This window comes from Gymnogyps californianus, chromosome 19 (assembly GCF_018139145.2).
Source record: "Gymnogyps californianus isolate 813 chromosome 19, ASM1813914v2, whole genome shotgun sequence".
In the NCBI taxonomy this organism is placed as follows: Eukaryota; Metazoa; Chordata; class Aves; order Accipitriformes; family Cathartidae; genus Gymnogyps; species Gymnogyps californianus.
Genome location: NC_059489.1, coordinates 7,246,524 through 7,257,937, shown reverse-complemented (window position 1 = coordinate 7,257,937; position 11,414 = coordinate 7,246,524). Strand labels below are relative to the sequence as shown.

General features: G+C 59.4%; 1 protein-coding gene across 1 annotated transcript; it reads left to right on the top strand.

The window, feature by feature from the left end:
* The first annotated feature begins 7,073 nt into the window (after positions 1–7,073).
* Positions 7,074–9,504, top strand: LOC127024201 (CMRF35-like molecule 3). Its single transcript, XM_050908656.1, has 6 exons — positions 7,074–7,173; positions 7,507–7,639; positions 8,155–8,264; positions 8,622–8,659; positions 8,767–8,877; positions 9,181–9,504. The coding sequence occupies exons 1-6, from the start codon at positions 7,074–7,076 to the stop codon at positions 9,253–9,255; spliced, it is 567 nt and encodes a 188-aa protein (XP_050764613.1). The 3' UTR covers positions 9,256–9,504.
* Positions 9,505–11,414: the final 1,910 nt, after the last annotated feature.

Here is an 11,414-nt window from a genome sequence, read left to right as displayed (position 1 = left end):
CCGGCTGGGTTTGACCCGGTTGGGTTCTGTTCGGAGCGGCCCAGTTCAGCACGGCCCGGCTCGGCCCGGGTCCCCGTAGGACACCGGAGCGGTGCCCGGCTCCTCGCCGCCGCCGCGGCCGTGCCCGCCCCGCTCGCAGGTTTCCCCCGCCCGGAGGAGGGGAGGGCGCGGGGGGGAGGCCGGTCCCGCCCGGGGGCGGGGAGGCCGTGGGAGCTCCCCTCCACGCAGGCAGGGCCCGTGGCAGCTTTCACGCAACCGCTGGTCCCTCTCCAGCTCCCCCCGCCTCCATCTTCGTCCGCCGTGATAGAGGCCCCCCCCCGGCTCTGCAAAGAGCCCGAGGCTCCCTGCACTCACTACCGGGAAACGCTGCCCTTCCTCCTCCCGCTGCAGGAGGTGTCCACAGGGCACGGTCAGCGGGGCTGGAAGGCAGCCCTGGGCAGAGAGGTTTCTTGCTGCCAGCTCCGATCAATTGCCGAGCTGAGAGCACGCAGCCAGGTCCGTTGCGCTGCTCGAGCCGTGCTTCACACCCGGCTCATTGGCACTCACGTTAGGGAGCCCCACACCCGCACCGGGGCTGCTCCGGCTGACACCCCTCCGGCCGTCAGCCCAGGCAGCTATTGGGTGTCCATGGGCAGTGGCGAAGCACAGACCTGGGTGGTCACCAGGGTTAGCAGCGTGTCACCCCAGGCTTGTGCGGCTTGTGCTAGCCCAGCCATTTCAGCTTCCTTACAAACCTGGTGCTAAGCTGACCCTGGCTACCCCGGCAGCTCCCCTTTGGAAACCCACTGCACTTACAGAGCCCAGTTAGGAGCCTGCTTGGAGTGAAAAGCAAATTGTATTTAGAAACAGGAGGAATCTGTGCCTAAACCTGGAGGTGACAGTCAATATCTCATTGAGATCCTTTTATTTACAACTCCCTTTAGAGCAATCTGGTGTTGTCGATTAGGCTGGAAAGAAATTAATCTTTACTGAGAAGTTTATTTAAGAGAGACTCAATTCAATCTCCAGTTCCCTCCTTCCAGATCAGCAGACAGCCCCAAGCCAGAGGAACAGACCATGCTTCCAAGAGCCATCTGCACCCGTCCGATTGCTGTTTGACTGCCTGGGCCTGACGTTGCTAATTATATCTGCCCATTATTTCCTCTGACAGCAGAGACGATTCTGCCGGGTCAGATGATCAGTCTTGACAACAACAGCCAGAAAAGATGAAAAACAACCCGGAGGGACAAGGGGTTTTCAGGCTTGCCCGAGGCCAAGAAGCTAAACCCAGGCCCTACAGAGGCCATCCTGCAGCCAGACCACCCGTTGGTCTCAAGCACTGGAAGATGATCAACAGTGCAAAAATAAGCGATATCATGAGCCACTGTGTCTGGATCAGATAATTTACAAGTGGTGTGGCCAGCATCATGGTTCAACACAGTGCACAGACTCCACACCAGGTAGGGCCAGGAAGACGAGAGCAGCAAACCTCAGGGGGAATTCAACGAAGCCAGGGCAACTCTCTGTCCTCTTAAATACACCAAGAACTTGTCAAAAAGCCCATGGGTGTCAGCACAATCCTTTCCATGGGTGTTCCAGTGCTGTAATGGCCCCCTGAGGATGGAGACCTCATGCTAACGTGTCTTGAGTGTGTGCTCAGCCTTCTCCTGCTCCAGCTCCTGCACAGAGCAGGGCACTGCCCCGACCCGAGCTGCCTGCTGGGTCACACAGACCCCGGAGACCCAGATCTGCTGCAGGCACCGTGTGGCTCCACCCTGGGCACCCAAGCTGTGCTCGTGCTCAGACAAACCTCTCCCGGGGGGTTGGATGAACTTAACCCCCAGTGAAGAGGAGAGGAAGCCACCAATGCACCACCGGGTCCAAGGCTCCAGCCCTGCTTACCCCTGGAGGGTGATTCCTGGCAGGTCCCTGCTGCAGGGGAGTCTCTGGGGGTCTGAGGGCATCCTCTGACCCATCTCAGCTCCAGCAATGTTTGTCTCCCTTTTCTGAGTCGCAAAGGAGAGCGGCGAGGAGCTGCTGCTGAGGGAGGGCCTGGCTGGGAGGAAGGAAAGCCTTGTAAAGCCAAATTCTCCTTTCCTACTGCAGGCGCTGGCGTTACACCAGAGACACATTTGGCCCTGCAAGCTTAAGAGCACTCGGGAGGAAGACAGTTTTCCTATCTATCATGATATCGCCAAGTGTAATGCAGCCTAATGAGACAACACAGATTGCTGGCAAAAGACAGGCACCAGCACAGCCTGGCGCCGCTCCAAGGGCTTTATACCGCTTTATGGCTCTGGGGGACCTGACCCAATACAGGTAAGTGGTATCAGCAGCTTTACTGGAGCCCAGCAGCCTGACACCTGCATCACCCTCCTCCTCTCACACACCAAAGAATGTCTTTCCCCACCATCCAAAGCAAACCACTTGCTCTCCCAGCCTCCCCCAGACCCCAGCAGAGGTTCCTGGGATCCCGCGAGCAGTTTATAGCCCTGAGCAAGCGCTGACCGGCTGAAATCAGTGCAGAGCAAGGAAATGAGAGGAAATGACCTGCAAACGGCAGGAGTGATTTCAAATGAACCTGCAATTTAGCTCCATTGTTTGGTCTCGGTTGCTGGTAGGCTGTATCTCTGATAGCTTAATTACTTGTCTATTTGCCTTGAGAAGTACAGCTATAACAGTGGAGGATTTACAGCCAGCTCCAGAGGTTCTGCTTTACTGTACTCCTCCTCCCGTCCTGCTCATTCTCAGCTGCCCAACCCCGTTAACCGGCTGTAGTATCTCCCTGGACTGCCTGTACACTTTTTGGGGGAGATCTGAGCCCTGCCGAAGTCATTCCTTCCCCGTGAACTAGGGAGGAGTCAGAATTTCATCCTCTGAATCTGGTGAATTTTGCTTTCTTAATTTCACTGCAATAACTAATCCCTGCTTTAGCCCTTTGTGGCTGAGGAGTCCAGCCTAAGGCACAGCCCAGAGCAAACTCTCCACCACCACCAAGTCTGCAAGTATTTCTCTCTTTTACTAGCTGTGCTAAGTCAGGAGATCTGGGAATGATCTGGGTTTATCTTGGTTATCTGAGATGGCAGCGGAAGGGAGAGATCAGACAGTGCATGCTCGATCAGCCAGCGCTAAAGGAGCTGCATTAGCAATTACTATATTCAGCTTTATCTCCTAAGGACAATTTCGCCAAAGTTGCCAAATCTGCCCCTGACAGCACAGTCTGAAACACCCAGATTATTTTTCAAAGGCCCTAGATTAAATAACAGAATCGGGGGTTGGAAATGTCATTGAAGGCCGGAGCAGAGGAGGATTCTGGAAAGGCTCAGCTGTGGCGGTGGGTAGTAAGGTCGGATGGGAGCTGGGGGAGATCTGTTGGTGCAGGGTCATGCACCGAGGGGGCTCTCCACGCTCTGCTTGATCCAGTTACTGCCTGTCCCAGGAGGTCTTTGAGTTTTTTGTTAAGGCCAATGGCAGAGACTAAACGTCGACCCAGAATCTTGCCAGAGCCGGGACAAAAGCAGCGTCTGATCATGTTGCTCCATGTCCCATCGGTGCTGGGCAGGGGCTGGGAATGGCTGCTCGCAGGCAGGCGCCAGGCAGGGGCTGCAGGAACGCAGGTGTCAGCTCGTCTCCCGCTGCCGTGTTCTCATTGCCCATGATCGCTCTGCTGCTGCCAGGGCCGCTTTGCTCGCTGACATGGCTACTGAGCCGCACGTGAGTGCTTGCTCCAGCCCCAAGTGTGGCTGAGCCGAAAAGACGAACTGATTTCTTCCTGTCGGGATGCATCACTGCGATTCCTGAGAAGTGTTTCAGCAACGCTTCTTCTCTTACAGAAGTAAGAGTGTTTTCCGAGCCACTTACTGCCGAAAGAGAGGGGGTCTCGGCTCAAGAGCAGGGCAGGACCCAGCTCTGGGCAGGCAGGACCCGGCTCTCCCCATCACAGCCCCCTTGCCCTGCCCGTGGTGGGGAGGGCAGCGTCTTCCCAGCCAGAGCCGCCCCGCAGAGATGCTGGTGCAGAGCTTGGTGCCTTCACTTGCCCTTTGCTGCAGCCTCCTCCGCAGATGGCTGCATTTATTCATTCCCCCACAGGGTGTCTGCAGCACCCCAGCACCCATGCCTGTGCCCCGGCTGGAGGGTGTCAGGGGCGGGGGGAGCTCTGCACGGGGCGCTCTCCGTTTCTGCCGGGGACCAGGCAGCGTGGCTCCGCACCACGCTCTGCTGCATTTGTTTCTGTCTGAATTGCTCCACTTCCTTTCTGGTTTCATCACTTTCATTCTGACACTCGCTTTAATCGGGATAAATATCGCAGCCCTTTATGTGACAGAACCTCTCGCGTCAGTGCTCCAGGGCTCCTTGCTCCTGCCCGCTCCCATCTTGCTCTTCCCCTCCAGGAGCACCACAGGCTGCCCAGGTGGTTTGGGGCCGAGGTGCTGAGCCAGAGCCATCCCCTTTGCAAAACCCTCATCCACACCCCCCGGCCAGCATCCCCGCTGCAGCCAGGACCCCTTTGCCAAACAGCTGAAAGGAGAAACATCGGGGTAAAACGCCATGTGGGAGTTACAGCGTCGGTGCTAGGTGGCTGTAAATCCCCTCAGCATCCTCAGGGGCAGGAAGAAGCCCTGCCTTCAGCCACTGCAATGGAGTCAGGAGCTTTCTGGAGGGTAACACGGTCCTGGGGACTGCGGTGACGGGGAGGAACTGGCCCTGGTCTGTGCCGGGGGTCCCAGCCCCTGCGCTGGGCTGGGCAGCTGCTCATCCTGCCCAGAAAGCAAACCTGAGACAGACAAAGGGAAGGGGAAACGATACCTCTTATCTGATGGCTATAGCATGGATGTGGCTTGGAAAATTCCCCCAGCTTCTCTACCAAAGTGGCTCTTTGAAGAAGTGCTTCTGGCTGCTTTCGGGTAACTGAGCTGCCCTCAAAATTCCCAGCCAGCAAATGCCTTTCTAGGTGCCTTCCCCACACATTTTCCAGCAGGAGCCTCCACCTCTGAGCTGCTTCTCCCAATCCTCCTACCGCCTGGAGGGAATGGTGGGAAGGGCTCACTGCGCTTTGCTGGGCAGTGGCAGGGATGCCTGTGCATCTCCTGCATCTCTCCGGTCCGCACGCAAAAACCCTTGCAGGGTAACTTGGTGTCTGCTTCTCCTGCCTGACAGGGTCCCAGGTGGGTTAACACCTTCTTGGTTGTGTTTTGAAGAGCTCGGTCCTCTGCTGTATCCCGCAGCTCAGCGCTGCTGTACGTTCGCAGCTCTCGTGTACCATCAGCAGTACACCATCACCGGGAGAGCCAGTGCCTGACACCTTGCTGGTGGCTCTCCCACCCCGGCGTCCGTGCTCCCGGTCACACCAGGGCTGGCTCCGGGCAGCACAGACTCCGGAGCAGATGGAAACTAAACCCCAGCTCCTCCGGCTGCTGCTCCTCATGCACGCAGCCCAGAGCAGCCCAGCACATAGGGACCAGTGGGAGCAGAGCATGGGCCACTGGCCCATAGTGGTTTAGCCATCCTCAGTGTATTTCTCCTCTTCGGCATCAGGTTTTCCCCTTTGAAAAACTGAACTCAATTTTTCATCAGCCCTGAAACTCTTAAACAGAAAGTGAAGGCTGAGTTTACCTTCTCGAGGTCTTTGTCTAAGCCGTCCCCCTGCTTCCAACCCCCTTCTCGGCTCCCCAGCCACCGGAGCTGCTGGCAAGGGCGAAGTTACGACTCAGGCTGAGCGAGCTTGGAAAGAAGCGGTCGGTGCGGGTCTCCCTGGCCCAGAGAAGCTGCCGCATGCGCTGCCGCAAGCTAGAGAAGCGAGGCGGCACCCACATCGTGGGGGAAGTGGAGCCGGGGCAGGAAGCCGAGGAGCAGCACCACTGCGGTGAAGGGCTCCTTCGGGGGCGGCTGGAGCCCGGCATGGCCGCTGCCGGGGACATGTAGCTCCGGGGAGTGAGGGCTGAGCCTGCAGCCGTGCGGCGAGCAGGATGGGGAAAAGGCTCCTGGTCTGGACCTGGATTCTCCTCCCAGGTGAGAGCAGGATCTTCTTGTGTTGATGGGAGCAGGTAAAGGCTCACCGGGGCTGTGCCGACCTTCCAAAACCCACGTCCTCATCCAGCAGTGATGGAAATGCCCCGCAGATATATTTCTTCCTTACTTTCCCCTCTGCCAAGAACTGAATAATATTTCAATCCCACGCAGAGGTTGGCAACCTTTTCCAACTCACGAATCCCTAAAAACATCCCACAGGAGGCTGCAGGGAGCCTGCGAATCCTGCGACCCCCCCCCCCGTGCCATGAGAGCAGCAGGCAGGGCGGGCAGGGCAGGCAGGGTGGGCTTGCTACCTTGTGTTTGCTGGCAGAGATGGCTTTCACAGAAACCCGAACACTTTGGGGTGGGCAGCAGCGTCCCAGGGGGTTTTGGCTTTGGGGGGGGGGCAGAGGTGAAGCTCCCCAGGGGGCTGCAGAGCCCAGGGCGGGGGGGAGGAATATTTGGCATTTCTTGCTTTCTTTTAAACCCAGCCCCAGGAGAGCCTGGGGGGGGAACTGGCCTGCCCAGCGCTGGAGGGGCAGGTCTTCTCAGAAGAGCCTGCTGGCAGAAGCCCAAGTGGGTTTCCAGGCACTGGGATTTCACAGGAAGGCAAAGAGAGACCGAGCGGTTCCCCCCATGCCCTCCCTCCCTCCTTGGCCCGTGGCCCCGCATAGCCTCCCCCACCTCGAACCCGGACCCCCGGGCTGCAGCCCCACTGGCTGTGGGACAGGTTTTCCAGGGGTAGCACGAAGCAGCTTGCGTGGCAGGGGGACGGGCAGCGGGCTGGGGACAGGCAGGAGGCTTGTGCGTGGGCTTGTGTTTGCCCACAGGCTGGCATGGCCTCTGTTCCTGCAGGATGCTGGGCTCTGCGGGGCCCTGCAGAGGTGAGCGGCTTCCCGGGGGGCTCCGTGGAGGTACCCTGTGAGTACGAGCCGGAGCTGGTGGATGCCAATAAGTACTGGTGCAGGGGCAGCAGCTGGTTTTCCTGCTCCGTCCTCATTCAGACCACAGCCCCCGGGGATGACGTGCGGGGGGACAGGGTCTCCCTGCGAGATGACCCCACTCGGCACATGTTTGTGGTGACCATGGAGAACCTGAGAGTGGAGGACGGGGATCAGTACTGGTGTGGGATCCAGGTAGCCTGGTATGACCCCATGTTCGCCGTCATGGTGTCTGTTCTCCCAGGTAAGCGCCTGGCGTGGCCGTTCTGCTTTGATGGAGGCTGGAGGGGCAGAGGGAATGGAGAGAGGGGAGGCTTGGGAGGGAGGACGGGGAGACCCGGGGATGGAAGAATTCCCCCTCCCAATTGCCTTCGGTGATCCCCCAGCATCTTCCCCCTCGCTCCTGTGGTGCACACAGCCCCCTTGGCACCATGCTTGGTGTTTCCCAGCCACCGAACATCACCTCCCCACCAGCAGCCTCTGGGGCCCCAAAGTGCCCAGTCACCAACCTCAGCTACAGCCCAGGACCAGGTAACACACACCACGGCGCTTTGCTTCCCATCTCTTTACACCACAGTGCCCAAGACAACACACTATGACCTCCACACGACACGGGGGGAAGAGGCCACATCTGCTCCCACCTTCCCATGGACTCCTCTGGAGCTGGAAAACACTGTGTCCCCGCCGAAAGTCAGAAGCCTGCAGGCTGGGTGAGTGCCGGGGCCACCGGCGAGGAGAGGGACTGTCCCCAGCACAAGGACCAGGCAGCCTGAGGATGCAGGGTCCAGCTCCAGCCTGCCTACAGGGCTTTGGGACCAGCGGGACATCTCTGGAGAAAGCAAAATGTGATGCTAAGGGGAGTGCTGTATCCCTGCATGCCACAGGGCTGCACTGGTTGGGGCTTCCAGAGCCTTTGCCCAGCTCCCGCAGGGCTGCTGGGGACCCCAACACCTCAGGCAGGCGTGTGCTGCGTCTGGGCACTTGTCCATGGAGGTGGGGGATGAATCTGTGCAACTCGCTCATGCCAAGTTGGCCAGACATTGCGTGCACCCATGGATCCCTGGCCAGGAAACCTGGGAGAAATCCTTGGAACATCCTTGCCAGCCCACGGAGTCTCATGCCCCTCAGGGCTGTGCTAACTACAGGCACAAAAGCCCTCCCCAGGGCACAGGGCTGCAGAGGGGGCAGCACAGAAGGGCTGTAACACTCTTTTCTCCCCTCCTAGCACCCCAAACCTGCTTGTCCTGGTCCTGACACCCTCTGCTGCGCTGGTGCTGGTTTTGGGCATCATCATCTGCCGCAGGATGAGAAGAGCATCGCTGGAGAAGAGCAGAGGTACAAGTGATCTGGGGCCCCAAGCTGTGGCCCTCCTCTGCAGGGTGGCTGCTGGGGTCCCTCTGCTGCTCCCCAGCACCCGTCCCCCCACCCCAGCGTACCACATGCTGCCCTCCCGCTCCCATCCCAGGGCATGAACAGGGCTTGGGGTGACAGAGGCTGGAGCCCTTCCCAGGAGCCCAACCTGCCGAGCCCCCCAGTCCAGAGGGCTCTTGGCAAAGTCAGGCCAGACCTGAGGTTGCACAGGAGCCGATGTGGGCACCCATGGGGAAGGGCTCAGGACCCCCCAAAGCGCTCCCCTCAGCAAAGGGAGCTCCGTGTTGGTCTGAGCCATTTCTCTTGCTCTTCCCCCAGCAGCCTGGGCCACGGGGAGGAAGAGGAACAAGGACCTCCAGGTACCACGGGTGGGAGGGTGGTGGGATGGGGGTCTTGTGATGGGTCCACCACGAGGGAGCCACTGCCTGGAGCCCCCCTTGTCCTCAACACACCTCGTCCCCTCCAGGTCACTGCAAGCTGGGAGCGAGCAGCCGCTTCCAATAACATCTACATGAACAGGGAGTGGGAGCTCAGCGCGCCTGAGGATGACTATGAGAACAGCCCGGCCAAGTGGCAGGTAAAGAGGGCTGGGGCAGCTCCCAAGGCACACAGTAAGTTACCCCATGGGTGCTCCTTGCTCCCAGCCCTGCAGCAAGAAGAAGCTGCACCTCGCTTTGGGGTGCAGCAAGGAGGAGCTGCCCTGCTTTGGGGTCACGCTCCTTTCCCCACACCAGCCTTTCCCTTCCCTCTAACAGCCTGTCCCAGGCAGCAGCTCACAAACCCCGTAGGAACAGGCATCATGTAGACACGAGCTTTTAGTGCTCTAGCCTAGGTGGACCTGCAAAGTGCCCCAAATCTTTGCATTTCTCCCCCATTTCAGGACTTTGAAAAGGGAAACGAAGTTGTGCGTTCCAGAGCTCCAGAACTGCAGCCAATCTACATGAACACGCACTAAGCAGCTCCGTGTTTGGCCCCTCGCTGCCAGAAAGCCCCGTGTCCGGGAACGTGCATCCCCTGCAGCTCTCCCGACATCCAGGGTGTGTTTCCCCGCTGCTGCTCAAGCTCTCTCTGCCTCTCCCATTGAGATTCCCTGTATCCTGCAGAAGCAACCCCCATCCCCTCCGTACCGTGCGAGACCGAGGACCCCAGTGTGCCATGGGGTCCCGCAGAGTGACGCGCATGCCACCGGGTCAGCAGCGCTGTTTATCCCCACCCTGCCATTAAATGAGATGAGATCAGAAGATTTGGGATGTGTTTAAAATATCCCCCAATCAGGGGTTAAAAGCCCAGCATCTCTGGTCCAGGCTGCAGGGGACCAGGGGATGCTGCGCCCTGGCAGCCCCTTCTCATCCTCCTCGGTTCTTGTCCTCAGCAATAAGAAGCACATGGGGAGGAAGGGGAGGTCAGTGTCCGGTCAGAGACATGACTGTCCCCTCCCTGGCCACAATGACTCCGAGGTGGCCCAGGAAGAAGGCGGTGCCGCAGCCAGTGCGGTCACCCCTGTTCCCACACAACCCTCAGACTTCTGCTTCTTTATTTTTACCTGGCGCCTCGTTCCCTTCCCTCTGGCTCTTTGCACAGAGCGAAGGGGCCAAAGGGCAGGGTGGGGTGGAGGGAGGGTCCCAGGGGAGCCTTGCTGCAGGGGGTCCCATCCTGCTCCCCCCAGCCCAGCCTCCCGTGCAGACGTCAGGATTTCAGCTGCGTATCCCAGGCAGGGGAGCTGCGGAAGGAAAAGCCCCTGTTTGGGTAGGTCTCGTCATCTACCCAAATATAATCACCCTGCTGCGAAATGGAAACGTACGCAGCAGTTTTAGAAAGAGGAAGAAAAACCACAGGGATAGAAAGAAAAAGAAGTGGGGAGATGCTGCATGAAGGGCCTGCGCACAGCCCTGCAGCGACAGAAGGTGGCCAAGCTGGAGCTCAAGCCAGGAGGAAGGTGGGCTCCTTCCGTGCCCTGCCATGGGTCAGGGGAGCTCCTCGGGGTGCCACTTGCTCCCGAGGACAACCCAAGCGTCATCGTCTGCAAGAAGCTCCGGTGCTGAACGGGGAGCGGGAGCACGGGGGGAGCCGCTGCCTGGACCAGCTCCAGTGGTGCAGCCATGCTCCCAATTTTCCCCTGAGCCCCAGCATGGTCATACCTGGGATAAAAAAGCCAGAGGAGGAGGAGGAGGAAGCCCCACATCATCCCAACCACTCTGTCCCAGTGAGCACCATTGGCAGAGCTGACACCCAGCTACCCAGCCACAGCCTTCAGTGCCGTACAGCAGCTCCGGGCGATGTCCTGATCACTCCTGCTTCCCTCTTTCCATATGTCTCACGTCTCCCACTTCCCCCCAAAACCAGCTTGGTGCTGCAGAATCCAGCAGGGCATGGGGCTGGGGCCAAGCACCCGCACCCCTAAGAGCTGGCAGGGCCTGGCATGTCCTTCTCAGCTGAAACGCAGCCCAGGGGCTGAGCTGACACCCTCTGAGCACCCAGGAGGCTGCACCCATCCCAACACCACGCCTTAGCCTGGCTGAGGGGTAGCACCAGGACGCGCAGCCTCCAGCACCCCCAGGAACGCGAGATGGGCTCTGCAAAGATCAAGCAAAGATTAAAGCTCCCGTGCTGTTTGCCCTCTTTTGGCATTGGAAGCTCTGCTCAGCTTGTGTGCTCAGGCAGAGCGTGCTGGAGCCCAGTGCAGGGTCCAGCCCCTGGCTGGTTTTGGGGCTCCTGGCACCCATCACCGTGCAGGCAGGACGGTGGAGCCGCCGGCTACTCGCGGCAGGGAGTGCTAACGCTGAGCCCCAGCGCCGAGGCCAGGGAGCGCCTGCCAAACCCGCCTCTGACAGCCGAATGATGGAGCGTTGAGTTTCTAGACAAGGAAAAGGGGTCGATCCGACCCCACCAGCCTCCGGGAAACCTCTGGTTCACAGCGGGTGGAGGGATGTCTCGCCATGGGAGATGTGGCCTGGAGAGGCAGTGGGAAGGCAGGCAGGCAGGCGCAGGCAGGGTGAGTCCCACAAGGATGCCCGCAGGGCAGGGGCATGTGCTGGAGGGCACATGGGCAAGCATTCGCCTGCTGCTGGAGGAGATGTCGGGGACACAGTGTCACCTCCAGCGCCCAGTTCCCAT

Excerpts from the sequence above, each read along its gene's own strand:
- LOC127024201 (XM_050908656.1), top strand. The coding sequence starts at position 7,074 with ATGGAGAACCTGAGAGTGGAGGACGGGGATCAGTACTGGTGTGGGATC. Across the intron at positions 7,640-8,154 it reads GTCAGAAGCCTGCAGGCTGG|CACCCCAAACCTGCTTGTCC; the intron begins GTGAGTGCCGGG and ends CTCCCCTCCTAG. Across the intron at positions 8,265-8,621 it reads ATCGCTGGAGAAGAGCAGAG|CCTGGGCCACGGGGAGGAAG; the intron begins GTACAAGTGATC and ends TTCCCCCAGCAG.